Source organism: Neospora caninum, chromosome X, assembly GCF_000208865.1.
Source record: "Neospora caninum Liverpool complete genome, chromosome X".
Lineage (NCBI taxonomy): Eukaryota > Apicomplexa > Conoidasida > Eucoccidiorida > Sarcocystidae > Neospora > Neospora caninum.
The window spans coordinates 3,916,002-3,943,635 of NC_018396.1; the positions used below are offsets into that span (position 1 = coordinate 3,916,002).

General features: G+C 52.1%; 6 protein-coding genes across 6 annotated transcripts; 2 read left to right on the forward strand and 4 right to left on the reverse strand.

The window, feature by feature from the left end:
• Positions 1–428: 428 nt before the first annotated feature.
• NCLIV_049350 (conserved hypothetical protein) lies at positions 429–1,850 on the forward strand (the record flags this gene model as incomplete). The annotated part of the gene is made up of 1 exon (XM_003884487.1): positions 429–1,850. The coding sequence occupies one exon, from the start codon at positions 429–431 to the stop codon at positions 1,848–1,850; it is 1,422 nt and encodes a 473-aa protein (XP_003884536.1).
• Positions 1,851–5,071: 3,221 nt separating this feature from the next.
• NCLIV_049360 (conserved hypothetical protein) lies at positions 5,072–6,946 on the reverse strand (the record flags this gene model as incomplete). The annotated part of the gene is made up of 1 exon (XM_003884488.1): positions 5,072–6,946. One exon carries the CDS (start codon positions 6,944–6,946, stop codon positions 5,072–5,074), a length of 1,875 nt encoding a protein of 624 aa, XP_003884537.1.
• Positions 6,947–9,244: 2,298 nt separating this feature from the next.
• Positions 9,245–9,975, reverse strand: NCLIV_049370 (conserved hypothetical protein; the record flags this gene model as incomplete). Its single annotated transcript, XM_003884489.1, has 2 exons — positions 9,245–9,426; positions 9,636–9,975. 2 exons carry the CDS (start codon positions 9,973–9,975, stop codon positions 9,245–9,247), a joined length of 522 nt encoding a protein of 173 aa, XP_003884538.1.
• Positions 9,976–13,422: 3,447 nt separating this feature from the next.
• On the reverse strand, positions 13,423–16,581 carry NCLIV_049380 (conserved hypothetical protein; the record flags this gene model as incomplete). The annotated part of the gene is made up of 1 exon (XM_003884490.1): positions 13,423–16,581. The coding sequence occupies one exon, from the start codon at positions 16,579–16,581 to the stop codon at positions 13,423–13,425; it is 3,159 nt and encodes a 1,052-aa protein (XP_003884539.1).
• A 2,409-nt stretch (positions 16,582–18,990) lies between these two features.
• Positions 18,991–20,932, forward strand: NCLIV_049390 (conserved hypothetical protein; the record flags this gene model as incomplete). The annotated part of the gene is made up of 4 exons (XM_003884491.1): positions 18,991–19,092; positions 19,442–19,509; positions 19,940–20,079; positions 20,589–20,932. The coding sequence occupies 4 exons, from the start codon at positions 18,991–18,993 to the stop codon at positions 20,930–20,932; spliced, it is 654 nt and encodes a 217-aa protein (XP_003884540.1).
• Positions 20,933–22,976: 2,044 nt separating this feature from the next.
• On the reverse strand, positions 22,977–26,705 carry NCLIV_049400 (Serine hydroxymethyltransferase,related; the record flags this gene model as incomplete). Its single annotated transcript, XM_003884492.1, has 8 exons — positions 22,977–23,104; positions 23,396–23,750; positions 24,221–24,362; positions 24,632–24,790; positions 25,021–25,204; positions 25,453–25,726; positions 26,027–26,275; positions 26,697–26,705. The coding sequence occupies 8 exons, from the start codon at positions 26,703–26,705 to the stop codon at positions 22,977–22,979; spliced, it is 1,500 nt and encodes a 499-aa protein (XP_003884541.1).
• Positions 26,706–27,634: the final 929 nt, after the last annotated feature.

A 27,634-nucleotide genomic window follows, 5' to 3' on the forward strand; every position in this document is an offset into this window, starting at 1 on the left:
ACATCATTACCGCGTTCCTGTTTTTTGCGTCGTGTTCATTCACCTTCTGCGAGAGCGTCCGTCGTCACAATTTCGTTCGAACTGGAGGGTCGATTTTTCCGTGTGTGCCCCCCTCCCCCAACGGCAATTCCCTGCCCATGTCCGGACACCTCAGGCTCGTCCCTAGGCTCGCGGTCTCAGACCAGTTCGGAGAACTGTGGCGTCAGGATGATGGATCATCGCGCGCAGTGAGATTCTGGTGTCCTTCACAGCTTTCACCTCGCCGAATGGTGCACCTAAATACCGTGATCACGGACGGACAAGCGACTTGTCCCTGGCATCCTCCGGTGGAAGACAAGTTTTTTTCTTGCTAAATAAACTCGGGTGACGGATGCCAAACTTCGTCGTGCCATAGGAAGTGTTCCTAGGTCTTCTGCGGGTGATCCTCGATGCGAACGACTTGCGGGCATGCCAACCGCGCCTCAGCGGGTCTGTGGTCCCTTGTCTCATTGTTTTTGAAGGGCTTCGTCGGCCTCTGGTTCACTCAAATTGTCCTTTCAGTAGCATCATCTGTGCCTCGCTGTCGAGCTTCCGTTCACCGAACCTGTGGCAATGGTCTGTTGACAGGCTCCTATCATCAAGGCGCAAACGGCACCTGCAGACCGCGGGTGTTCACGCCGGCTTCAATAGTGCCGACTTCCCGGAGACTGCTTATGTTTCAGGCTCGTGGTCTCCACCAGAGAGACGGAGTCCACAAAGAACTGGATGCATCGCGTTCTTCCAGTCCCCTGAACTACGGGGGGGATGTCCCTTCCGGTCAACAGACGAAAAAAGATGACCGCCTCTCCTGGTGGACCTCTCCCATCCACCGAAACTGGCATGGACGGACGATGCTAGCGGCTCAGGAGGGCATCTCCGTTCGATCACGGGAGCCTTCTTCGTCTGCCGTTGCACACGATTCGGCGTCTCTGGCAGTTTGGCTGTGCGTTACTCCCTTCACGGGTCTTCGCGCCGGGTCCCATCTCGGTTTTCTGGTTCCTGCTGTCGGACAAAGCCTGCCGGCCCGGCAACTTCGCAGTGGCTTCGGACGGCGTGTGCCGCTCCAGGCTCCACTCACTCTGCCTTCTTCCGAGGGCATCGATCTCTCGTCGGCAGCGCCTTTCTCGGCGCCGGCATCGTGTCCGTTCTGTTCGAAGATTCAGCCCTTCTCTCCTGTGACTCACGCTCGCTACATCTCCTCTGCATGCCAGCGACGTCCTTCTGCACCGTTTTCTTGTGCGCTTCATGGCGTATCCTCCGCAGTGCCATCCCCGTTCCCAACGCCGCCGCCGGGGCCAACCGCACAGTGGCTGCGGCGCTATCAGGGGCCTATTTCGTATCTCGGCCAAGGCAGCCAGGGATTGGCGAGACGGAGGCAGGCAGGCAGGGGTCGGTCAGAACGTGGTTTGCAGCGATTGGCCGCTGGAAGCGAAAATCCCTCGAAAGAAAGCTTGCTTGGACTGGCAACACACTCGGAGACGAACCCTGCAGAAAACGAAGAAATATTGGGAAATAGCGAAAATCCAAAGGGCGGTGCTGTCGACGGCCAGCTGTCTGTGCAACCAACTGGGGTCCGCCGTTCGGACACAATCGAACGAGATAAAGTGCTACTTGGAGAGAAGCGTGCACGCCTTACGATCACTCTGAGCAACAATCAGGTCCACGCATGTGTCGTCGACAATCGACTGCAGCGTACCTACGCGTATGCAAACAGCTTTGATCCTTCGCTTCGGATGGAAATCGGCTCTGTGCAGCGAAAACGGGGTAAGCAGGAGATAAATGAGAAGGCATCAAGTACGGTATTGGAGAAAGGAGGTTTTCAATCACTGTAACACCCCGGAAGCGCATTTGTCCCCAGGGTAGGCATTGCTTATGTTCTAGGCGTAATAAATAGAAGGAATACTAGCATAAGAACAGTAAAAATTGTAGACCAAATGTATAGGATGCAGTCAAATATTATGAGATTCACTTCGGCAGTCTCCTTCCGGATGTTTGTCTGTACAACATTTATCGCCCGATTACGTAGAATCATAGATTTCTATTAGATCGCATGTAAATCTAATAGAATCTCAACCAGTCCACCCAACCAGTTAAAGATTTTAGTAGCTGTAGGACTAGCAATCATATTTTTAAACAGTACATGTAGATGCTCATGTGCGACATGTGCAATTCGCAATAGCTAATTGCCTCCATTCTTTGAGATGGGGGAGAAGGCGAGACAGCATAGGATGTGCTCTTTGGATTCTTCCAAGGATGGAACGGTAGATATTCATTACCCGGCGATGAAACTGTCTACGTGGTGCGCTAGCTACTTGTGTGCAATATCACATTCCAACGAAGCGCCGACGACATATATCGGCGAGCAACGCAGAAAAGCATCGGGGGCCGCCTTGGGCTCTTTTTCAAAACTGCCATGTGGGATCTCCTGCTACGTGTGCCAGTATGGAGTAGTGCACGCAGTTGAAGTTTATTTCATGGCGACTGAGTCGCATTCAAGACCTCGTGGGGCAACTAAGCTGAAGCGAACCCGTCAGTGAGTGTATTGCGCAGTGGGAATGCCGTTCAAACGCGAGCAAAGGATTACAATGTGCTAAAACTGCACCCGTGAAGAGCTGTCGATGTGCCCCCCGCCCTTCATTTTTGTTCCGTGATTCAGGGTGGGCCTCACGTCCCCATGGTGGAACGATGCGGGCAGCGAGAGCCGTCGGCCGGCTCTTAGCGCAGCGGGCACTTCAGAAAGGCATCAAGAAAGTATTCTTTGACCGCAAAAGCTACCGGTAGGCGTGTTGGGCTCGAAGGTATTTCCGTGATTGCCTGTTTGCTTCCTGGTTCAAAGGCAACGGATATGCGTGTCACGGCCCCTGCTGTTGCATGCAGTGTTCGGCTGTCTCGTCGCCATAGACGTATTCGGGGCGTCTACAGTTTTGTGTCATCACCAGTACTCGGCTACTGAAAGTCCATTTGGATAGATATTGGTGCCTTGGCACATATCACCCGAAAGAGGCTTTCGAAGAAATGGAAGCACAGTGGAAGACGGGTCTCCGTGAGAGGTATCTGCAGAACGATCCGCTCGACTGCTAGTCAGAATGTCTCTGAGCGCTTCGCGTTATCAATGCCCTGAATTCTTTTCCCAGGTACATCGGACGCGTCAAGGCGTTAGCTGACGGTGCTCGCGAGGGCGGCTTGGAGCTCTGAAAGTGGATTTTCTGTCGGGCATCGGTGGATAGTGGTGTGATGAGCAAACATGGATCCTCTGTAGCTCCTGTTGGCTGAGTGCTGCGGAGGTTCCAACAACAAGTTCAGCCACACGATCGTTTGCGTTAATTTCAGGCCACACTAACATGGCTCGCCAAAGAGGGAAAATTCGTCGGGGTGTCGGCCATGCGAGTGTGCAGTCATGATACTGGTATATCGACTGGCATTCGGTGCTAAAAATCGATGAGAGCCATGCGACTTTGGTTTCGTTAGTTTCACGAGTCATTATTCTTTCGGGCCCTTCTCTGTTAACGGGCCGGCCCAGAACGCTGCCGTGGTGGTGTCCCCGAATTCAAGATATGTTGCTCTGCTGGTAGCGCGCTGCACGTACAACATTTGCTGCAGCTAAGAATACGACATACAGATACGACAAGGTGTAATTGGGCAAGAATAGCTGCACGGGACGCCTCTACGCGCTGCCCACTTCATCTTAGAGTGGAGTGAACTTTTTCGCGAATCCATCGGAAGTAAATTCAGAGGCTTTATTCGTGGGAGAACCTACGGTATGATGGCTGAACACCTGGTTCAACGCCAGGTGATACTTCTGGAAGGCGTGTCTCTGTTGTTTTCGAAGCTTTTCTCCTCCCAGCGGCGTATGATGTACATTCGGGCACTTCGTTACAGAAAGGGGCACGAGGCGTCTCATCCCACGGGAGACGTCGCCCCGTCATACGAAACCGACACCTGGTATTACCGTTACTGTGGGAGGGGGGAGCGGGAGGAAGCGCACTGCCGCCGCCAAAGTATCCATCCGCTGGGCCCGCTCTTTTCTCATCGCGTACTGTTCAAATGAAGCCTCGCTGACACTGGAACAGGACCGGCTTTTTCTCTCTCTGGCATATATTAGCAATGAAAAAAAAATGTCTCATCTGCGTCAGAGCATCTCAATTGTTTAGGTTAGACCGAACCGCGGAAAGAAGGCTGCGAGGTTCTGTGACACGAGCGACAAGCACACTACTGATCCTCACACGCAGTGACAAATCACTTAGATTGTTTGGTCTTGTAACGCCATGTACACGAATCGAGGGTGATCTGGTTCGCTGAGGCCAATTAATCTCGAACCTCCCTACGATTAGGTGTGCAAGGTACCAGAAGTGCTCACGTTAGAGCACTTTGTAAGTCTGTGGTCTGCAGCAACTTCCTCCAAGTCGCTCTGCCTGTCGCGGTGACCTCCGTTTATGATTACAGGGCCTGGTTGGCTGTAAAAGCAACATCAGTCTTCACAATTATGGTGGCTATTCAACGAAGTGAGAACATGTCGTACACCTGTGTTTCGTCACCGTCGGACGAACTGTCAGTGGGAGCCGTACTCCGCAGGAGAGCACCAACTACGGGCAGCAAAACACGGATGAAGTGAGCAGCAAGCGTGTATGCTAAGTAAACAGTACAACATCCGTTCCTGCCTCAGCTGAAGCGACGCGAGTGGCATAGCACATGTCCACCGAAAGCGAGACGTCGTTTTCCTCCAGCATCTTTTCTCTCAAGGACCCGGTATGTGTGTGCCACACGGTGCCGGGGCGGTGTAGATCAACAACGATTGAGAGATTCTTAAAAGTTCCAACTTCAAGGGGAAGCCCAACGGGTGTGACACCGTCTGACTTCCAGAGAGACCCACATGGGCAAATGAGCTCGACAGCACCCTTCCAGCTTCCGTATACTGTAGCTGTTTTCATCAAAGAGTCGATGCGGTGCATGTTCAAAGACGTCCCTGTGCGTACCCCTAGCGTGCTAAGCTGCCGCTAATGGCCCGAAGCTCTACGTTACGCCCATTTTGGGGGTCCGGAACGCAGTTTCACCATTACTGCAAATGCGCCAAGATTTGCACTCGAAGATCATCATCTGCTGTACACCCTTCTGTATCTCTCAACTTTTTCAGTAATTCTTCTTTTTCCATAAGCTCCTTGCTTAGGGCCTGTTCGCGAACACGCACTTCATTCAAAGCTTTTACGGCATCATCCCGTTTCGACCTTGTTTCCCTGACTTCCTTTCTCGATTTATTCCTTGCTTCAGCCGCTACTCGGTTCTGTCGCAGCAGACGGCTCTCCTCCGAGGTTAGATCGTCTATCTCTCTCTTGAGATCCTCCAGCTCCTCCATCCTCTGCTGGGATGTCGCTTGTAACTGTGACAGCGAATCGAGCGCAGCCTGTAGCTGGCCGGCCGTCCTGTTCGCGTCTTGTGTCAAGCGGCCAGTGGCAGGATCTTGGGTGCCATCCAGCACGGCGCGCAGTTTCGCCTCTTCAGTTTGCAGGTTTTCGAGCTCTGCAGTCAGATCATGCACTTGCCTAAACAGTGAGCTCGCGTAATTCTGTGTTTCGCGGAGACGCGCTGCTTGCGGATTTTCGGTTTCTGCAGTTGCTCTCTTTATCTCTTCATGCTTATCAGCCAGAACTTCCCGTTCCCTATGAGCGGTTGCCAGCTTCTCTTTTAGTTTCAGGTATTCCTCTTCGATGCCTTGCATTTCCTCCTTGTGCGGTTCAGTATTTTCCCCCGCTTGCGCACGTGCTATGCTTTCTCTCTTCTCAGCTGCCAAGCGCACGAGCTCCTCTGCTTGTTGTCGAAGTTGTCGGTAACGGTCTGCTGCCGCGTCTCGATGTTCCTCCAAGTCACGAAGCACTAGCCGTGCATGCATCAACTTGCGGACACCTGATCCGATCGATGCTCCGGAGTGAGCGAGAATCATCACCATGATTGCATTCCATATCCACCGGGACATAGGTCCTTCGCTATCGAGTCCAGCTGGACCAGAGTCTGTCCCTTCCGATAGAACTGATTCTCCCCCTGACTCTTCCACAGTATCTGCATCCCCTGGATGGCCCACTACTTCTTGCGAGCCGTCAGCGTGTTCACCAGGCTGAACGAATCCAGGTTGCGATGCCGCAGTTCGAGCTCGATCTCCTGCGGAATCAAACGCGAGAGATGTACCGGGTTCATATCTGACAAAGCGGGAGGCAGCATACAGCACCGCAGCTGCTGCCACTACAGAGACAACGGCGACAAGCACTTTCCTGGAACGCCGCCGACGCTGGTCGGCATCAACCTGCCGGTCGCCATGGTCCCTGTCTGAAGAGACATCCCTGTCTGAAGAGACATCCCTGTCTGAAGAGACATCCCTGTCTGAAGAGACATCCGAACTAGGCACGGCTGTGGAATCGATTGTCGGCTGTTCGTCGCCGCGCAATCTAGCCAGTGCCGACTTCTCTGGGGAAGACCCGGTACGAAGCAAATACTGACCATAGAGGATTGACGCCAGCAGCAAAAACCCAGCGGAAAACAGCTTTAAATGGCGGCGCCTCTTGCCTTGGCTCTTCAGTCCGGTTGTATCCCTTTTCCGTTTTACGCGACTGGTGGAAGCCAAACCTTCCGAAAGATCTTCATGCATTCTTTCCCTGCCAGCAGGGAGTCGGGGTGCGGCCGCCACGGCCGCCCCAAGATATCCAGAGGCCCCTAAATCTCCAGCTGCCTTAGCAGCGAGACGTCTTTGCTCAACTGACATCTCACTCAGAATCTGCCGCAAAGGTGCACCATGTTCGGTCTTCCGGCTCGTCGCCTGCCCGTGGCCCCGTTTGCCATGCGCCTCCAGCTGTCCAGTCTGGGTTGAACCAACTGGAGGCAAGCAAAGGGCAAGCAATATTAAAACGAGCGAAACGAAATTCACGGTACCGCTGCCCCTCATCGAGACTGCGGGGGTTCGATTCACATCACCGAGCTCATGTACTGAAAAAGTTGATCGGGAGGGATTCCTAGAGACTCTTCGATTGGAATAGGAGCAAGGATCAGCCGCCATGCATCGGACTAGACACTGTCTCCTTATTTCCTGAAACGGGGCCGCTGGGGGCTTCCACTGAGAAAGCGGTGCTTCAAAAATGATGATTTCGCACCTCAAGTACGCCAGACACTTCAGCTACATTACCACGAACCGTAGAGATGCTGCAAACGAGATACACTGGTGCTGTTTTTCCACAGCGAGACATGGCATGCGGTGGTCGGCAACGACGTTGCACGATCACGGGCGCAGCCGTGAGAAACAGAGTTATTCCGCCGGAGCCGGGTTGAGGGGAGGCGCTGACCCGTCAAGCCGTGGGCTCCTGAAAGTCCTTCAGGCATGCGGCGCGACGGTCACCCGAGATCCGGAGCCATTTGCGCCGCAGTAACAGCACTCTACCGAGGGGCAGTTCACTTCCGCACTTGCGGACGGTAAAAAAGTGGAAACAGTAAAACACTCAACACAGTGCACTTGCACGAGTACAGGGAAAACCTCGTTCCAAAAGCGCGAACACCGCTCACGTGGAACAGCACGAAACTGTGCGTCTGCGCGAAGCGCAAGCTCACCCCGGTACGTTCGCGAACAATAGGGTTGACCAGTGAACCCCCATGCGTGAAGAAAGGAGGGAAAACGATTTAGCCATGCTCATACTACGTTATCAACTTTCCAAATAATAATAATAATACGTGGTGCATGTACTTGCGGTACCTCCTCTTCCGCCCCCCAGACACCTCTTGGTGCCTCACCGCCGATCAGAGAAACATCAATCGGCGGGCCAATCGACGATTAATTTACTCAAACACATAGTACCATGTATAGTCAAAAACACTCTCCTCAGCTCTTGGCACCCTGCGTCCACTGTCCCTCGCCGCAATTTGACGCCCCTGCTCCACCCTAGGTCAGAAGAGTTGGCAAAAATGTTTGGTTGCACGCACGGCATCAGTCTCTCCATCATACACGATGATCTACTGGAGACAACACAGACCTAGATAGCGCGCTTGTCAATCCATGGCGGTCGTGAAATATGACATGCCTTCTAAATACAACCCGATCGAAGGCACTGGCTCGTATCTACGCTGGTTTTAAAGACATCACCAGCCCAAAGTGTCGCATATGCTGCCCGCATCCGCAGCGGGATCTGTCGCTGCTCGTCGCGAATGGCGCAGTCAAGCAACCTCCCACTTTACGTCTTCCCTCAGGATAGCTCAAAGCGTCTCTCCTGTTATCAAACGACGGAGGAGACAAGCAGGGGCCGTAGAAAGCGGGCACGAAGGCATCTCTAGCTGTTGAGAGATAGGCCGTGATACCGACACAGCTGAAGGAGCTGGTACGGCGTTTTTGGTCATATTTTTTTGACTTCCCATCAGAGTTGCTGTTTCGCTTCTGTTGTCAGACAACTGTTACTGATACATGAGCTTAAGGGCTCTAACTGTACGTGGCGAAAACCAATACCTTCTTTGGTACCTGTTTTATAGAGCGCTTCCTCTGCAACAGATGCAATTACAAGCGCCACATGATACTTCCTACTCTCCCCTCCACTATACACAGCACTTGAAAAAAAAAGGCGTCGTCTCAGGTGTCTAATTGCGAAGACCGGGGGGCCTCTCTGCATTCTGGCCTGCGTTTCCCCTCCAGGTCAACCGCCGCCCGTCCACAAGGAAGGCCACAGCAGTTCACGGCAGATCTCAAAGCATTCTATCCTGTCGCCATTGACGGGTTACAGTGCCTCCCCGAGTGACTCTATACTGACGCTGCTGAAGAACGTATCAAGGTTGTTCTCCTGCTGTGAGCTTCCTCTTTTTCGGAGTTAAGTCGCAACCGAGGTCGACCAAGCATGAGTAATAAATCGAATGTCCGTCTTCTCACGCGTATGTCAGCGTATTCGACAGAGATGAAGCTGCTTATCAGTCACCTGTCACCAAGAGTTGGGAAAGAGGTCATGGAGGACCATAAAGCGTCGTGATCAGGCAAGCTCCTCTTCGTAACAATCCGAAAACTACAGACATGGCCCTCCCATTGCACACACAACTCCCCGCTGTTCGGCAGCGCAGAACTACTCAGCGACAGACAGTGAACGGCCGTACGCGAACAGGAACTCGAGTACTGGCAAGAGAAAGCGTGCTATGCATAAGGAATGGCGAATCGCCCAAAATCTGTGGTAGGAGACAGAGAATTGGTAGCAAGACAGCGGGAAAGCAGCAGTATCCTTTACTTGCGCCCACCAAGCGGGGCAGAGGGACCACCAATGCAGTCCGGTGGTGCGGGTGTGAACGAGGTGGTAGCAACATACGACAGGTCCATTGACGGGTCATACAAAATTGGGGACTGAATGAAAGCAAATGGCTCCCCTGTTGGACCGACGGATGGTGGCGTACCTTGAGACGCGTAACCTGAGGTATTAAACAAGTGTGACACATACAAGCACTGTGGCTGGGGCATTGACCGTCTGCAACATAAAGCGCGACAGCACTCTAGAAATTGTGCTGCGATGCTGAACTCCAAAGCTTAGAGTGCCGCAGTACGTGTAACTCGCCATGGCTTAAGCGTCAGCACGTAGTTGCTCACAAGGGAGGAGCTAGTCATAGGAAGGAGACCTCACCTGAATAACCCGGTCCTCCTGGCCCGGGTGCCGATGGAGCTCGAGCGCCAAGAGTGGAACCAGAGACCGGTAGCCGCCTTTGAGAAACTGAAGGACCTCCGAAGAGCTTCGCTTGCAGTTGCGTGATGTACTTGACTAGATCGTTGTTCCGCATTTCAAGTTCAACAATTCGACGATCCTTGCTCTCGCACCGCTCACAATAGATATCAAAGCATTCGAAACAACCTGCCTTTCCGCAGATTACCTCCGATTTCGGAATGAATTTGAAGCCCGGCGGTGGAATCATCAACAAGCTGTCATCGTGCAACGGATCTTTTGCCAAAGGGTTTCTCGGGGCCATGATTGCGATCGACTTCTTTGCCCTGCACTACGGGAACGTCTGAACACGTGGAGGAGAGAAAATCACACATAAAAACCTCCTCCCGCCTTCCAATGTCTCTCCAAGCTGAAGACGATCGTTAGCCGTCACTATGAGTGATATATCAATGCGCCGCTGAAGAAAAGAAGGGTAGAGTCTTCGTTAACCAGAGTGCTGCCCGCCGCCGCGCCTAAGGTGACCCGGTCATCCACAAACTAAGTTGCTGGTTGCTCATTTCGAGAAGAGGCAAGCACAGATATTTCGACAACTGAAAGAAAAGAAAAATTCACTTATTGGAAAACGGATTGTTAGCTGTGCCAAAGAAGTGTCAGGAAGCAGTGGAACAAGCCATACCTCTTGCGCCGCACGAGTCCGCACAAAGACGCCGAGCCTGAGTGTCCTGCGCCTTCCCTCACGGTTGAAATTCAAATACCTTCAGGAGCCGTACCCATGAAAAAAGCGACTTCTGCATGTCTTACTGACGGAAACTCTTTCGTTTCTGTTCGTCAAGCATATCTTGCATATGTTTTCAAGCCTGAGCTTGCTGGGCAACGGGTGCCAATGCGATTCATGCTGGCCTGGCATGCGGTTGTACAAACGTGCGTCGCAGCCGTGCCATCCAGCTCAGCGGTATGAGTTGCATGCAAGCTGTCAAACTACGAGAGAAAGTGACATCCGCATCTCAGAGAAGTTGTTGAGGAAAAAAGCGCGTCTATCCTGATAAGAGGAGTGCTTGAAGCGCAAGAGGCAACTTTTTGATGTGCTGATAGAGCTAACGCTGTGTTAATTTCGAGGTGACAGGTGCTGCAGCTGATGAACGTTCCGGTGTCGCCACCTCCAGACACGACGGCCGATTATCCCTGCCGAGGCCCCCCAGCTCATTCTCAACTGTTTTGTCCAGCCTTCGTGCGCTGGACGGTAATAGCATGCTGTCTCGGCTTTAGTCGAGCTCCGTTGATTACGCTTTCCCGAATGCCAGTCACACGCAGCAGGTCCAAGAGTATCGATATACAAGCAGCGGCTACAAGAAGGAGTCGCCTGGCTTTCGCTGGCAGATCAGAATCGTTTTTGGTGGGGACGCGTTCCCAGTCTTCCGCAGAAAAGCTGTAGGGGGTGCTGGGGTCTTGCAACTTTTGCATGAAATGGGCGATCGAGCAGAATGTGGAACAGACTCTCTCGGTGTAGCTCTTCAGGAGGAAGCGGCAGCGCGATGTCTGACACTATCTTGGGAAGCTGTCGAGATAGGCTCACTCTGCTAGACTCTCCTGCTGCCCATGGCCGCGTTTTTTCCCTCAAGCCAGCGTTCGTCACAGGTGGTTGCTGGGAATCCTACAGAAGACCAGAATCTTTTTCGGAGAGCTACATGTGGCGTAATATCGTAAAAAAGCCTTTTCCGGTTATGAGAGGCAGGTTACAGCTTTTCTGAATACTCCGGTGCTAGAACTAGCAAGCAGGGTGCGATGTAGAGGTGGTCCAGTGGCCTTTATGCTTTCCCACGTCGCAGGGTGTGCGAAAAGAACTTCGAGGCCACAAAAATAGGGGCCCCCGTTTTTGTGGATATACCAATCAGACAGCAGAGCACGGAGAGAGAAAACAGTAGCTCGCCGTCAGTTCCACAACAGTTTCTCGTAAAGAATTTATCGATTGCTGATCCCAGAAAAAGTTCATGTACATCATTAGTTACTCACGCTACCACTCACCCCCTAGCCCTGATGTAGCAGGTGTGCCTAATATAGCAACGCTCCACGCCCCGTGAGTTTCACGACTACGATTCGATCACATGCGCTGGTCCCGTCGGACCTTGGATGTACAGGGATCTCCACGTAGCGTCGTTCTGTGGTATTCGTCGTCTCCTGCGCGTCCCTAGGCGCTTATGCGTCTTCCAATAGCGGTCTACAGTCCCGCGTATCGCTGCCGCAAGCACTGTTCACTGCGGTAGCTAGTCGACATACATATCGCACGTCTACGTACTGGAATAATGGGTGCGGTAATAGGTGCATTTTTATCTGATAGGCAACGAGCCTCTCGGAGAGGTAGTTTGAGGAGTGTGCCTCGCGCACCGCCTAGTAGAGAACTGTGTGGGCACTTCGTGAGAGGAGAGAGGGAGCGATTTCTAATCGCCATCCGGTTACATCGCGCCCGTGTCAGCCACTCTGGACAACAGATGCGCTAAGAGCAGCATACTGTAATTGTGGAAAGCATCAAAAGGATTCATCTGGGCCATCGAAAAGGTTGGCGCTCCGGAACTGGGTTATCACATGCGTCATCCGCCGCCGCTGTGATGTCTACCCGTCCTAACCTGCTTTAAAAGACTGCGACAAAATCTGGAGCTGATCAAGGAGTAAAACATGAACGTCTGGTGATGCTGACAGTCCTCGGTTCTGGCGGCTTGTGGTTTGCCTAGGACATACTGACCTAAGAAGCTCGACCTCCCGCTCGGGTGGTGGGGCATTTCCACATCTTAGTGCCGAACGATAGGCAAAATTTTCGGTCGGGGGTTGTCGACATCGCACTGAAACCGTCCTACTAAGTTGCACAGAGCCTCACCCGCTGTCGGGGAGCACCCCCTCGCCAGATTCTCTTTTCCTGGGTCGATGGGGCTAAGGTTGTCCCCGACTCAACTTTTCTTCACACTCCACCGAGACCCATCGAAGGAAATTGACACTCAGGCTAAAAACGGGGAGTGCTTGCGAGGCAGACACCAAAGCATGAATAACCCTGACATACCCGTTGAAAAGCTCCCATATCATTTTCGAATACTGACCCCATCAACAGCACTATCGTGGTCGGGCCTTCCGAGTTGGACCATCCCATCCCGTGGTTTTCCAACATTGGAACGCAGTTTTCATCAGGAGGAGCATTTTTGTAACAATTTGAACACATCTATGCGTAACGTCCTTAGAAATATGTGTAGCGGCTGTTCCTGCAACATCGTTTATCGAGAGATTACGATGAACGACTAAATCGGCACGTATTAAAACTTGACTAATGTCTATGTATAGCTGCATAAGGAGGAACTTTTTTCGTCAGTTGTGACTAATTGCGTTAGATTAAAAAAGCCACTTCCTTTGGGGAGCCGGCCCTTAGTCTGCTCTACCTATCATGTACGAGAGAAATCGTGCAAGTGCTTAAGAGATGAACAGGAACGAATGCCTACCATCTGCCGCTGCAACCCAAGAAAAGGATCATTGATAATTGACTACAAAGTCAGGTTCAAACAATTTTCCGCGGAGGCGGATCATAAGCGACTGCACAAACGACGGGCGAGTCACCAGCCCCATCCCATACAACAGGTGCGACCAGAAAAGCAAGCGCCTACGCAAGCACGCTCTGTGCACCATCGATTACGAAATTTCAACCGCGATAGAAACAACCAAGCAGATTGCAAGCCGACGCACGCTCCACACCAAGACACTTGACACCAACAAACTAGCCACGTAGGCCCCGCACCGGCGCCTTACCGCTAGACTCTAAACCAGTCAACAGCAGGAGCGCAATCGGCAAAACCGTTTCCAGCTTTGTGCCACCAAGGAGAGGAAGAAACTTAAGGAGAGGCAACAGATCACCTCCTGGGATCTTCTTCAACATATCCAAAACCTTCGGCGCCACGAGCGCCAAGAGCAACAACTTCTTCATGTTGTCGTCTGCCAATCCTTTGCCGCCAGTAGGCTTCAACAGCAAGGCCTTTGCTGCAAATGCCAACAAGAGCTTCGGCTTCTTGTCCAACAACATCTTTGCAACTGGAGCCGCCAACTTGAGCGGAACCAGAACAAACTTGAAGAAAGCCTTGGTCATCTCCACACACGCAATCTTTGATGATACAATACTCTCCAGCTCCATCACCAAACCCAAAAGGGCCTTCAAATGAGCCTCGTCGAAATCAACTGTGTCTGGCGAAACCAGGCCGTCGACGTTCATAGCCTCTCTCGCTCTCTCCATCATCCTTGCGACGTCGCTGACGAGCCCAGCAGGAACCAACACCGCGTCGACGAATGCAGCTGCAGAGTCCCCACTCTCCGAGTCCGCACTCGTCCACGCTCCGATGTCCCTCGCCATCGCGACCACCTCCGTTCTCGCCTCCATTCCGTGCCTCAACTCGTTCGCAGCTTCATCCGCGTCCGCACCAATCTGTTCTTCGACACCAGCTGCCCAGGACTCCACCAGATAATCCACCGTCGACATTTCGTTGCCACTCACTCCAGCCGACGTTGCCTCCACGGCGAACGTTCCTGGAAACAACTTCTCGCTCAAGACTGCCTTAAGTAACCCGGCTGCGTCAGCAGCATCCAATGCAGTCATTGCGAGGAGCGCAATCGGCAAAACCGTTTCCAGCTTTGTGCCACCAAGGAGAGGAAGAAACTTAAGGAGAGGCAACAGATCACCTCCTGGGATCTTCTTCAACATATCCAAAGCCTTCGGCGCCACGAGCGCCAAGAGCAACAACTTCTTCATGTTGTCGTCTGCCAATCCTTTGCCGCCAGTAGGCTTCAACAGCAAGGCCTTTGCTGCAAATGCCAACAAGAGCTTCGGCTTCTTGTCCAACAACATCTTTGCAACTGGAGCCGCCAACTTGAGCGGAACCAGAACAAACTTGAAGAAAGCCTTGGTCATCTCCACACACGCAATCTTTGATGATACAATACTCTCCAGCTCCATCACCAAACCCAAAAGGGCCTTCAAATGAGCCTCGTCGAAATCAACTGTGTCTGGCGAAACCAGGCCGTCGACGTTCATAGCCTCTCTCGCTCTCTCCATCATCCTTGCGACGTCGCTGACGAGCCCAGCAGGAACCAACACCGCGTCGACGAATGCAGCTGCAGAGTCCCCACTCTCCGAGTCCGCACTCGTCCACGCTCCGATGTCCCTCGCCATCGCGACCACCTCCGTTCTCGCCTCCATTCCGCGCCTCAACTCGTTCGCAGCTTCATCCGCGTCCGCACCAATCTGTTCTTCGACACCAGCTGCCCAGGACTCCACCAGATAATCCACCGTCGACACTTCGTTGCCACTCACTCCAGCCGACGTTGCCTCCACGGCGAACGTTCCTGGAAACAACTTCTCGCTCAAGACTGCCTTAAGTAACCCGGCTGCGTCAGCAGCATCCAATGCAGTCATTGCGAGGAGCGCAATCGGCAAAACCGTTTCCAGCTTTGTGCCACCAAGGAGAGGAAGAAACTTAAGGAGAGGCAACAGATCACCTCCTGGGATCTTCTTCAACATATCCAAAGCCTTCGGCGCCACGAGCGCCAAGAGCAACAACTTCTTCATGTTGTCGTCTGCCAATCCTTTGCCCCCAGTAGGCTTCAACAGCAAGGCCTTTGCTGCAAATGCCAACAAGAGCTTCGGCTTCTTGTCCAACAACATCTTTGAAACTGGAGCTGCCAACTTGAGCGGAACCAGAACAAACTTGAAGAAAGCCTTGGTCATCTCCACACACGCAATCTTTGATGATACAATACTCTCCAGCTCCATCACCAAACCCAAAAGGGCCTTCAAATGAGCCTCGTCGAAATCAACTGTGTCTGGCGAAACCAGGCCGTCGACGTTCATAGCCTCTCTCGCTCTCTCCATCATCCTTGCGACGTCGCTGACGAGCCCAGCAGGAACCAACACCGCGTCGACGAATGCAGCTGCAGAGTCCCCACTCTCCGAGTCCGCACTCGTCCACGCTCCGATGTCCCTCGCCATCGCGACCACCTCCGTTCTCGCCTCCATTCCGCGCCTCAACTCGTTCGCAGCTTCATCCGCGTCCGCACCAATCTGTTCTTCGACACCAGCTGCCCAGGACTCCACCAGATAATCCACCGTCGACATTTCGTTGCCACTCACTCCAGCCGACGTTGCCTCCACGGCGAACGTTCCTGGAAACAACTTCTCGCTCAAGACTGCCTTAAGTAACCCTGCTGCGTCAGCAGCATCCAATGCAGTCATTGCGAGGAGCGCAATCGGCAAAACCGTTTCCAGCTTTGTGCCACCAAGGAGAGGAAGAAACTTAAGGAGAGGCAACAGATCACCTCCTGGGATCTTCTTCAACATATCCAAAGCCTTCGGCGCCACGAGCGCCAAGAGCAACAACTTCTTCATGTTGTCGTCTGCCAATCCTTTGCCCCCAGTAGGCTTCAACAGCAAGGCCTTTGCTGCAAATGCCAACAAGAGCTTCGGCTTCTTGTCCAACAACATCTTTGCAACTGGAGCCGCCAACTTGAGCGGAACCAGAACAAACTTGAAGAAAGCCTTGGTCATCTCCACACACGCAATCTTTGATGATACAATACTCTCCAGCTCCATCACCAAACCCAAAAGGGCCTTCAAATGAGCCTCGTCGAAATCAACTGTGTCTGGCGAAACCAGGCCGTCGACGTTCATAGCCTCTCTCGCTCTCTCCATCATCCTTGCGACGTCGCTGACGAGCCCAGCAGGAACCAACACCGCGTCGACGAATGCAGCTGCAGAGTCCCCACTCTCCGAGTCCGCACTCGTCCACGCTCCGATGTCCCTCGCCATCGCGACCACCTCCGTTCTCGCCTCCATTCCGCGCCTCAACTCGTTCGCAGCTTCATCCGTGTCCGCACCATGCTCTTCGAGCATCACCGGTAGGTGTGGGCTGTTTGCGGTGTCATGGTGCGTGGCGGAGGCATTTTGTGTGGTGGGCTTATCCACGGACCCTTGTGTCGTGAGCTGCCGGCGAAGGACCGTTGGATTTGTTGGGCGGCTCTGTTGTTGGAGGCGGGTAAAATCTGAGGGGCACAGTGACAAGATACAGATTGTTGGTACGCGCTACTTTTGTGGAAATGAGAAGTTCTGCCTTACCTGGTGTGTAGCCCAGTCTGGGTTGGGTCTCTGGTAGCTTCGATGTTTCTGTTGTATGTAGGTGACGCAGCGATGCGGCGACCTTCCTGACCATCGCTTCATACGAAAGGTCCCTATTTCCTGATCCAAATGAATTTGATTTGTCAATGTCCTCGTGAAGAACACTGACGATCCTGTTGTGTGATGCCCGCAGGGATGCCTCTAACGGATCGTCGAAGTCACCATTCAGACTCTGCAGCCTCGAGGGTGAGCCACGGTCTTGGTCAACAAGAGCGCCCACTGCAGACGAAACCAAGTCACTGTTGAAAAACTGTGGTTTCAACTGCTCTTCTTCCGATACAAACATCCTAGCAGATTTAACGCCGAATGGCCGGTACGAAATGAAACCGGCCACTCCGAGTAAAAAGACATACTGAAATATAATATTCCGACAGATTGCAGTCATTGTGTTCAATGTTTCTGGCTGCGATTACTACAAATATTGGGATGCAGAGAAACAAACGAGATGAAAGAATGAAATGGCATCTTCAGACAGAATTTGGATGCCTCTGGGCTCATGGAGCACCGCAAACGCTCGAGGAGGGCGACGAGCATCGACGAGTGGTCCGTCGATTGTACCTTTTTTGTGTTCCAAATTAAAAGCCTACGCTAGCGATGATGATCAACGACGTATTGTTATGGAGGACATTTTTTTCGTGAGTGCATTCACCGTTACGACGAACAGTTTCCTGAGAGAATAGTAATGAGATCCATTGAGGTCTTTGGCTGCCAGTTGTTGTTCTGACATCAGGAGACCGCCGCCACTTGGGCAACTCAACTGAAGTTTTGATACCCGCGAGGCCCGTACACAGGAGTGGTGTGTGTGCTCGGAAAGTTTACAACGGGTTTCCGACAAATAGTAGGTGGACCCTGCAGCCTCGAGGCTACACTACGGAGAATCTGTTGAGTGGCCCGCGATTATACTGGCGTCTATTATGGGCAGGGCTACTAAAATGGAACTATGAAGGCGGTCTGCTTGTCTGTCGACACGCTGTGATCGATACTGCCAACTCAGTGAAGCTAGGGAAGACAGTATGCACGCTATTACAAGTGAGAGGACAGCCCTTGCTCATTTCAACAGACCCATACACTGCAGACGACAAATCGAAAGCTAGGGGTCTGTCGCCTGGACGAATTGATTTCTGTCATCGAGAAGAATTCTTTCATGGCCTTGTGTCGCGCCAGCAGTGATAGTGTATCGGGCGGTGCCAGAAGGAGGAGGCCACTGAGAGCGCGGGTTCTGTCCGGTGTCATCTTGATTTCGGTGAAGTGGGTGGCTTTCGAACTCCTGTTTCTAGTGTTCAATCTGTCGATAGTAGACAGCGATAAATGCTACCAGTAACAAGAACGAACCAGTTGTATGCAATCAGCTACAACATCAGGTGTCAGTCAGCACGACCCACTGTAGCGATGGTGAGTCGAGTACAGAGACGGGGCAACTCATGACTCGCAATGACGACCAGATATTCCCGAAAAGTCGTGTTGATTTTTATGCTTTCTTCTCGGAATCATTCCTTCACTTTTTGAGAGAACAGGCGACCCGTGTATTACCGACGTCTGTGGTGAGTGTGAAGCAACGGATCAGTTCGGCGCAAGTTTCGCGCCGCAAAGTCATGGAGAACGCATAAAACTGCGAGCTCAACTCAACGGAAGCCGTAAATTTTTTTGTCGGCAAGTTGTATAGACTGTTCTCTAATGCTTTTGAGGGACAGCATTAAATTTTTACAATCCAACTCCGAACAGACAAGTTGCCTTCCTGCCAGCTCAATACCGGTTGTTGTTTTGACAGTGAATTCGGCTGTGTCTCGGGAGATCTGTCAGACAAGCTGCTGCACTCCAAAGTCACCAACCAGCAGAAATTTGCACCCGTCGATTGTGGTCCTTTTTTTGACTGTTTATCGCTAGACAACAGCGAAAGGCATCTCAATAAGGGGTAGTCTCGCGGAAGTTTGCCTCCCAGTTGTGATGATAACGGACAATACAAGCCAAGGGTTTGCACGCGCTTCCGGTCGCATGTGACATCGCTGTGTACCTAAGAACAGAGGGACGTCCCAGTTGTTTGACCTTGGCTGTGCGTTCCTACAACTTTTCGTTACTGGAGTTTAGGGAGGATTGAGGCTAGATCCCAAGGTCAAATGGGCCGCGAGCATGGGGTGCACTGGCAGCAAGAAAGCATCCAGAGCACCTGCAGGCTGCGAAGGCCAAATCAAGCGAAGAAAAATGAAAGAAAGTGTTCCATCTTACCCCAGGGTGAGAACCGGAGGGAGTCTCATGATCCATTATAGTAGGAATGTGTCACATGGACACGTCAGCAGAAACGTCCGGCGATATTGCCAGACAACTGTCATTCACTGATATTATCGTTGAAGTCATCGTGTTGCTTCGCAGCATATGGGAGAGGGTACTGGGAAATCGGATCTCGCCCATCGTGATGTGTCTTGTCGGCACAGCTGGATGGTAAATGACTAGATTTCTTCAAACTGTATCTCTCGCTCCCATGCATTGTTACGCTTTGCACATTTACTGCATTAGTGTCGTATCTAAACAAGCCGTTGTGAGGGGGCTACATTTGGCAGTGCATAGCATTATCTGCGTGCAGGTGGCCAAGGATGCTGTCCGGCAAGCGCGTCCCACCCGTTTTTTCAATGTCACACAAACCTCTGTTGTGTAAGTGAAGGGAAAACTGTCCAGTTCCACCCATTTGTTTTGTGGTTATATGTATGCGGCCTCCGCAGTGTATTCAACCAGACGGAAGAGGCAGCGACGCATATGTGCGGCTTTCTTTCACGCTGTGAGAAGCTCAGATGTGAACCAGTCATAAAGTTGTCCAGAGGTGATCAGCGGCAAAACCGATACGGTGTCAATGTACGAAGGCACGGAGCCGTTCGGCTGCGCAGTTGATGTCTTCTCTCTACGAGTGTGAACACGAAGTGCCCTGGTATCCTCCAGCTACGCTGCGTCTGCCCGTAAATTGTTCCTTCTTCGAGGAAGCACAAGTGAGCCTGTTATTTCTACTCCGGCGAAAGCTTCCTGGCACAGTGCCAGAAAATGCTCCTAATTTGCTTCTGTGACAACTCTGTTGCATGGCCTCATGCAGGGCAACCATCGCAGTTGACAGAAAATCCATCATACGAGCATACATGGAACCAGATGGAGGAGACGCCCCGACACAGGGAATTGAAGTAGAGTGCGAAGCTGACGTTGATCATTATGTGTTGTACGACAATCTGGAACCAGGTTTGTCATCAGTTGTTTTTGGTGTATGAAGTCGCTGTCTTTTCCCCCAGTTCCTGGCTAACAGTCAGCTCTGGCTGAACATCTCCCTCGTTTTCAGTGGTAGCTCACAGCTAGGGTTAGGTGCGAGTTGACACGGTTCCGGGGTGTCTTAGGTGACTTCAACAGCGCCACCGTCTTCAGTTGGCGGATGACCGTGATACACAAACTTTTCAGCATTTTGACGTAGTTGTGTCTTGATAGTTACCGACTTCTCTGTTAAAATACAGCATGAGTTAGCATTGGTGACGGTGAAACAAGGACTGTATTCCTACTAATCCTCAACTATGAATATCCACTCTCTATCTCCCTGGATGAATTATGGCTGTTGTGGGAACATGTTCACGGGCATAGTCCTGTCGTGTTCTACGGCTTCTCACAGAGTTCATACTTATTCCCTCTGGCGTACCCTGAGACGACGTCCCATGCGCTACGGTATGCAGCCATTGTCATTCTGCATTTGTGGCACGCAGGGACGCTCTATCGGTTGAAGTTGTTCTACGTTGCCCCAGAGAGTCGCCACTTAGGCAACATGCTGACTGCAATGCTACAAGGCACCCCTACACACTCCAAGGATACTGACGCCATGCAGGGTACAGCCCTTGGAGTGAGACGCAGCTGGACAGCGAGGGTGCACCAGAGCGACGTCTCTGGGAGACGGAAGACGATTCAAGGCGTGGAGGTATATCCTGGAATGAAGCATGTTGCAATGCTCCCAAATTATGCACACAAAGCAGAAGTGCGCACGCTCCGTGCGGAAAGGGCGTCCTACCACTTGGTCAATCAACCTCCCTCGAGTTTCTGGCAATATATCTAGGAGTCAAACGCGACAACGAGAGTCACAGGGAAGAAGCAGAAACTCTTTGAGAGAGGGGGACGAGTTTCAAGGTTGCCAGGCAGGGTGGCGTTGCCGCGCAATCCCTGAAGTGAGCCAGAACACCTCTTTGACTTGATGTAGCTGCACGTCACGACACAGATGATACACTGCTTCTCACGCTTTCTTACTTGCCACCGCAAGCTTATTTTTTAACGGGAAACACCTGTAGTTAGCTGTGTTCAAAAACAATTATGGTGCCTTTACATTGTTGATCAGCGGTGTGAGCTGGAGCCTGGGCCTCCAGTGGTTATACCATCTTTGTGGTGCCCACAGGGTTATTAGCAGTCACTGATATAGAAGCACGTTGCAAAGACGCGAGGATCGTGCAGGTGATCCATTAAAGATTTCTCGAGGAGGAATTATTTTTCACAAGTTTTTTGGGACCTTTGTTCTGTAGCTTACTTAAGGGTGGAGCGTGACAGGAACTGCGTTTGATTTCAACATGCTAATGAAACTATCCTGCAGAATAGAGAAACGAGAGTGGGTTTCGAGCCAGACGGGAAGGGTACAATGTAGTGGTGAAGTTAAAGCCGCTGGCGGGAAATCCGTGGTCAACCGAAAGGCACCTTCTGTGGAAAAGGTTTCTTTGGTTCCAGGGGAGATTCATTTTAGAAAGGCCGGATACCGCAGACGAGAAATTTCGTTCATGGCGTGGAAAAGTACTAAATACTTGTGTGTGTCTCTGGCAGCAGGTGGTAGAAAACAGGATCTGCCACTAGACATAACTACCGCTGAAAATATTTGTTGGAAGAGGAAGCAATAGGTACACCGCAACCACAGTGCTTTCCGGAAAATTCGTGGCCATCGACCGGTTTGTGGTGACCGCAAACTAGTCGGGCGCAAAATTCAATAGTTGTACGTGTTCAAGCTGAGTGCTGTCCCTGGGCAGAGATACGTTTTGTCTGGCATTGAGCATAATCAACAATGAGGTGGCTTCCAGCGCGTTGGAAGCCGGTACAGCGCAGCTTTGTGCTCGTGAGGGGTGGGCGATTGTCAAAGCAACTAAATTCAGATCATGTCCCTCCTCTTTGGATGGGAGCATGTGTGACTGGTATTTGACTGGCTCAGTGTGGAATCAAGACAGCTTTACAAACATTTGCAAACCCTACCGTGGAGTGTCTATCACACGTGGGGTAGTAGAGACCACCGTTGTCAGGATCATGCCGCCTGCAAACCGAGCTGCAGACTGCACACTGCTTCTGCCCATGCCTGGATACTATATGGAACATGACAGGTGTAACAGCTTACTTTGAAGCAGCCGAAGCGCATTCCGATAGCGTTCACTGACCGAGAAGAAAAGTAAAGGGCGACAGCACCACACCCAGAGATTTCAGAATTTCCTATGTTGGTAGCAGTTTCGACCACTTGTACTTCAGTGGATCATGTGACCTCGCGAACGGGGACGAAGACGATGGCAGTGGGCACGTTGCCATTGCAAGCCCGTGCTTCTTGCCGAAGCCGCTGGGAACAAGGGCGACTTCGCCGCCTGATAGTCTGACAGGCTGCCTTCGATGATGCAGTTGGTCCGCTCTATTTGAATAGTCTGTCTAGAAGAGCGTGCTCGTTGAGCCACATAGCGATGCCTCCGGTAATGTACTTTTTACAACACTGCACTGTACAGGCCTAAGAAAAACAAATGCTTGAGACGGGACCCGACCACCATTATCAACACCACGAGTTTAACCTCTGATCCCAGGAACTTCCAGGCACAAGATGGAACTATCGCAAAGCCAAACATCGGTGAGAGAGAAGCAGACTGTTTAGCCACACCATCCCAACAGGGGAATAATGGGAATAAAAATACACCCGTAAGACCTGCACAGTTTCCCCTCGGCTCCGGAAAAGTTCAGGGGTCCTCAACAACTCGAAGTCACCGCTTACACCGCCTCCCTCTCCCTGGAAGCAGACTGCGTCATATGGTCTCGCTGCTTGTACCGTCCCATCGGTTGTGAACGCACCCTGAGAGCACTGTCATCTACGTACCTCAGATGTCGGTTTGGCCTGGCATTGGAAAACTCCGAGACCATTTTGCGATTTCTTGTTTAATTTCGAGTAAATGGGGATGCTCGGGAACGCCCTTTTTGAAATCCACAAGTTTCTTGCCGTACTTTGCTGAAAGGAAGCAACAAACAATCAGCACAGAACAACATCAGGTTCGACGGTGATATTGGGCTTCCGTGCGTGAGAAACAAAATGCGATTGTGAGCTTCAAGATACAAACAGACGAAAGATAACGCAGCGTCAGCCGTTGCCTGGTCTCTGCAGCGGCCCCAAATTCGCTCCTGCACAGAGTGAATCCATATATTACGCCTAGAACAAAGCCAATGTGGAATAGCTTTGATGTCGCAGGGTGTTGAAATCCAACCTTTTGCTTTCCACTCATCTGTTTTCTTGTTCCCTCACTTTGGATCTCCTGGGCAATAACGACAATTTCATGAAGCCAGTCAGCAATTCGTTCGAAGTCGTTCTCCTTGAATCCTCTAGTCGTCAGAGCCGGGGATCCAATTCGTACGCCAGAGGGATTCGCCGCTGACGTGTCACCAGGGACAGTGTTCTTGTTGAGCGTAATGCTTGCTTCGTCGCAGCAGAGTTGCATTTTCGTGCCAGTGATTCCATCTGGACGGAGGTCCATAAGAAGGAGGTGGTTGTCGGTCCCGTCTGTCGTCAATCGGTGGCCGTGATGTTGAAGACGCGCAGCCAAAGCCCTAGAGTTTCGAATAACTTGAGATGCATATGTCGCCCAAGACGGAGACATCACCTGATTGACAGCAGGCACCAGCAATCGCATACGCAACCCCTTGTATCACGCAGGTGAACTTGGCACTCAGCACGGTATGTTTTTCGGTTCCCTCAGCGATACCACTGATCCAAAAAGAGCAGCAGCAAAAGTAAATTTACGTGGAGTTAGACACATTTGCCCTCCTGAAACTCGGACTGTCCTACCTAAATGTCACAGCTTCAACTGACTTGAAACACACGTGCGGTGTCCCTGAAAAGCATATGTGCGTTGTTCAGAGAAATGTTACGAGAACGGCGGAGACAGTAACCGTAATCAACGATCTTATCGCGTAGACTGCTGTTGACCTGTCCAGTGTAGGACGCGTCCTGCCATGTATGCTTCACACGCCCGCGTACTCGATTGGATGTCCGACTTAGTTACGGGATGGGTCGAGATTTGCCACAGCATTCTGAAAGGAACCCGTGAAATTTGTGTCCACGCTAACGCACCTCCTTCAGCTGGCACGCGAGAGCTGCGATCTGGTGGTTGTGCGGGCCTCCTTGGAGAGAAGGGAAAACGCCAGAATTAATGAGTCCCTCGCCGTCCGGAACTCTCCTCTTGTTCACGAAAATCATTCCACTTCGAGGGCCGCTGTGAACATATTTCAGGATCATCCAGCAGCCATCGTCCGCAGCCGGATTAAACTCTTTAGGAGCGTCAAAACATGTCAAGTGCCCGACATTTGGTGCCTTCAAAGTTGATATCAGTACCTCACGATGCTGTGTGGAGACAGCTCAGGCACCGCTGACAAACACGTTGGCTGGCGCTGTCACTCTCCGTCTACGATGCTAGTATCCAGACTGCGGATGCTGCTTCTGTTCGACGGCTACGGCTTCTCGTTTTGAAGCCATCAGCCTTACCGCAGGGTTTTGTGCGTGGTCGTTGTGACGATATCGCAATACTGGAAGGGAGAAGTCAGGAGCCTCGCAGCAATCAATCCACTGGTATGTGCCATGTCACACATTAGCATTGCACCGGCGGCATCCGCGATCTCCCTGAATTTCGCGTAGTCCAGATCTCTGCAACCAGGAGGAAAAGCGATAAGGCAACAGCGTCTGTTCGTGTCGCAAATATAATCGTCGACGATGAGGAAAATTGGAAGCCCCGGACATACCAGAGGACCTAAGCACTCAGCCGCTGACCAAACAGATAAGGCACAGCACCAGGTTCTCGGCATGTTATCACGCACACCCACTCCCCAATTCGCGTTTCGCTGGCATCTCTCGTTAGAACTGGAAACAGCACGTACCTTGGATACGCTGAGTGGCCGCAGATAATCAGCTTCGGTCTGAACACTAGGGCTCGCTTCCGCAGCTCTTCGTAGTCTATCAAACCGGTTGTTTCATCCACTCCATATGGGAGGGATTCGAAAAAAATTGACGTTGCACTGATGCGTTTCTTCGCAGTGTAGAAACCATGCGTCAGATGCCCTCCTGAGTCACGAGGACAGAGCACACTCTCGCACAGAATGCACAAATCACCTGTGTGACTGAAACTGTGAAGAGTACCTCGACTTGACCACTCCAAATAGAAGAATACATCCTCCCGTTGTGTTATGGAGCGCCCGTCGTCCAATTCGTGCAAAGGATTCTGTCTGGCATGCCTTTTCTGTTTCCGTTTTTATCGTTCATCTACGACCATGAGGAAACCGGTAGTCACGCCATTTTCACATGTCCCTTACCCGACGGCAGATCAAGTCCCATGATTCGATCATGCGGCTGAAGCAGCCCAACGAAGACGGCCATGTTAGCGGGACTGCCACTGTACGGTTGAACATTCACGGCCCACTCCTCCGCATCCAGGCCGAAGGCAGCCAACGCACGACGCTGACATAGAGATTCGATGCGATCTATAACTTCGTTTCCTCCATAGTAGCGTGCGCCAGGGTACCCCTCGCTATACTTGTTCGTCAAGCAGGATCCCAGGCATTCCATCACAGCCTGTGACGTAAAATTCTGCAGAGCACACCAAATCGGAGAAAATACACAACTTCTAAAACTATGTCATTGGCCGCTAATACAACCTCGCAAAGTGATGTGGGCACTACCTGAACTATTGCTGCAGCAGTCAGCACCCGTCTCCGGGCTCACCGGGGTGGTGGGAGGAAACAGCGACGCGTTCTTTCCCAGGCACCCGCAGTCGCCAGTCAGCTACCACACGGGCCACTGGAATCGCTGAAAATGTGCCCCTACGCAGAACTGCTAACCAGATACGTCTACCCATCTTTTCAGCTTCACCATCAGATGTCCTCTCACTTCAGATGCGATGAGTTCGAGACCTGAGACCTGTCGTTCCTTTTCCTGTTGAAGAAGCTCATAGAGTTCGGGGTCCTGCGTAGCGAGTGCTCGAGGCTTCATGTCCGTCGTTCGGGAACCTACTTCCCCGTGCTTTGGATCACCACGGGGAGTCGCAGACTGAAGCATCGTGACGTCTGCCTCGTCCTGCTCGCCCCCCACGGCGGCAGTGAAGCCCGACAAATCCCTATTCACTGGGGGCACGGGTTGCTGCAGAATCCATCATACGCCGACGGCTCATCAATGATATAGAGCTGTCCTCCGTCCGCGCGCGTCACTACGGGGCAATGACGGCAACACATTGGCTGTTAAGGGTCAGAGACGACTTAGCACTGGGTGCGTGTGTTAGTAGGCACCAGAAAACCTACGTGCCACAACAGCTGTGAACATCCGGATGCGGAAAGCCTACGGCATCCTGGGTCAACAACGGTTTCCACGAACGCTGCACAAGGGTAACAGTCCCCACTGTGGCCCCGCCAATGGTCGAGTTGCTGTGTCCCCAAAAGCAAGTCTTGTGCGGCCATGAGACTCGAATGTACAGCGGGCGGGGCCTCGCGATCCCAGTGTCCACTAAGCGTCCTGACCCACGTTTACGGTAGCTGCTTGCGGCTGCCCTCGGATTCTGACTTACCGGCGACATCTTGAAAGGATCAAACGTCGCAGAAAAGTATGCCGGAGGGCGACCAGGAAGAGAGGGAGAGTTACTGGTGGGATGGCAACCGAAGCCTGCGTCGCTGCTTGGAACAATGCTACTCCCGACGGACTTTCGAAAGGCAAGAAAAGACACCCGGGTGTGTGTGAGGAGAGGGAGGGTGGCACAGACGGTTTCCGACAACTCTCTTGTCTTGTGGAGGGGGGCGGTTCTGCGACGAGACAGGAGGAGCAAACGGCAAAGAAATGGGGGTGAGAAGAATGGTCCCGAGGTATTCATAGGGTGAAAGAAGGCGACCGGAAGGATAATAAACTTCTCTTCCGATTTCCTGATTCACCGTTCGAAAATCAAGACCATTTCAAACGTGACCTTCCGGACAATCGACAAACCGGGGAAATTGCGAGAGGTTTTTGTCTCCGCTGCGACAAATAGTGTAGCGTGCGCCTGCACATGAACAAAGAATACCCAGTCAGTAGCTGTGGAGGATTGCTAACCAGGGCAACATGCCAAGACAGAGGCATCCCTACACAGAAAAAACAAAGATGTAGACGGCAACACGTGTGGAACGGCGACGCGTCTGGTTCCTACGCCGGTGTGGAGACGAGTCGGTGGCTGGCAGGGTAGGACGGTGGATCGGCCAAATTCCCCCGGAGCATGCCCTCATGCAGCCACTGTTCAAAGGCCCAGTTATATGCGTCGTTGATCGAGACAGCCGGAAAGTATGTGTAACCTGAATTTTCGTATGGGACTACGGCCGGATAATGGACACGCAATTGCGGTTCCCTTCCTCGGCACTCGCACACCGGATAGCGTGCCAGATGGACCACGGCGTATAGTTGAAATCAACAATAGGGGGTGGCCGCGTGAAAAGCTAGGGGTGATGGGAGACGCACACCAGGGCGGTTAAACCAGGGACG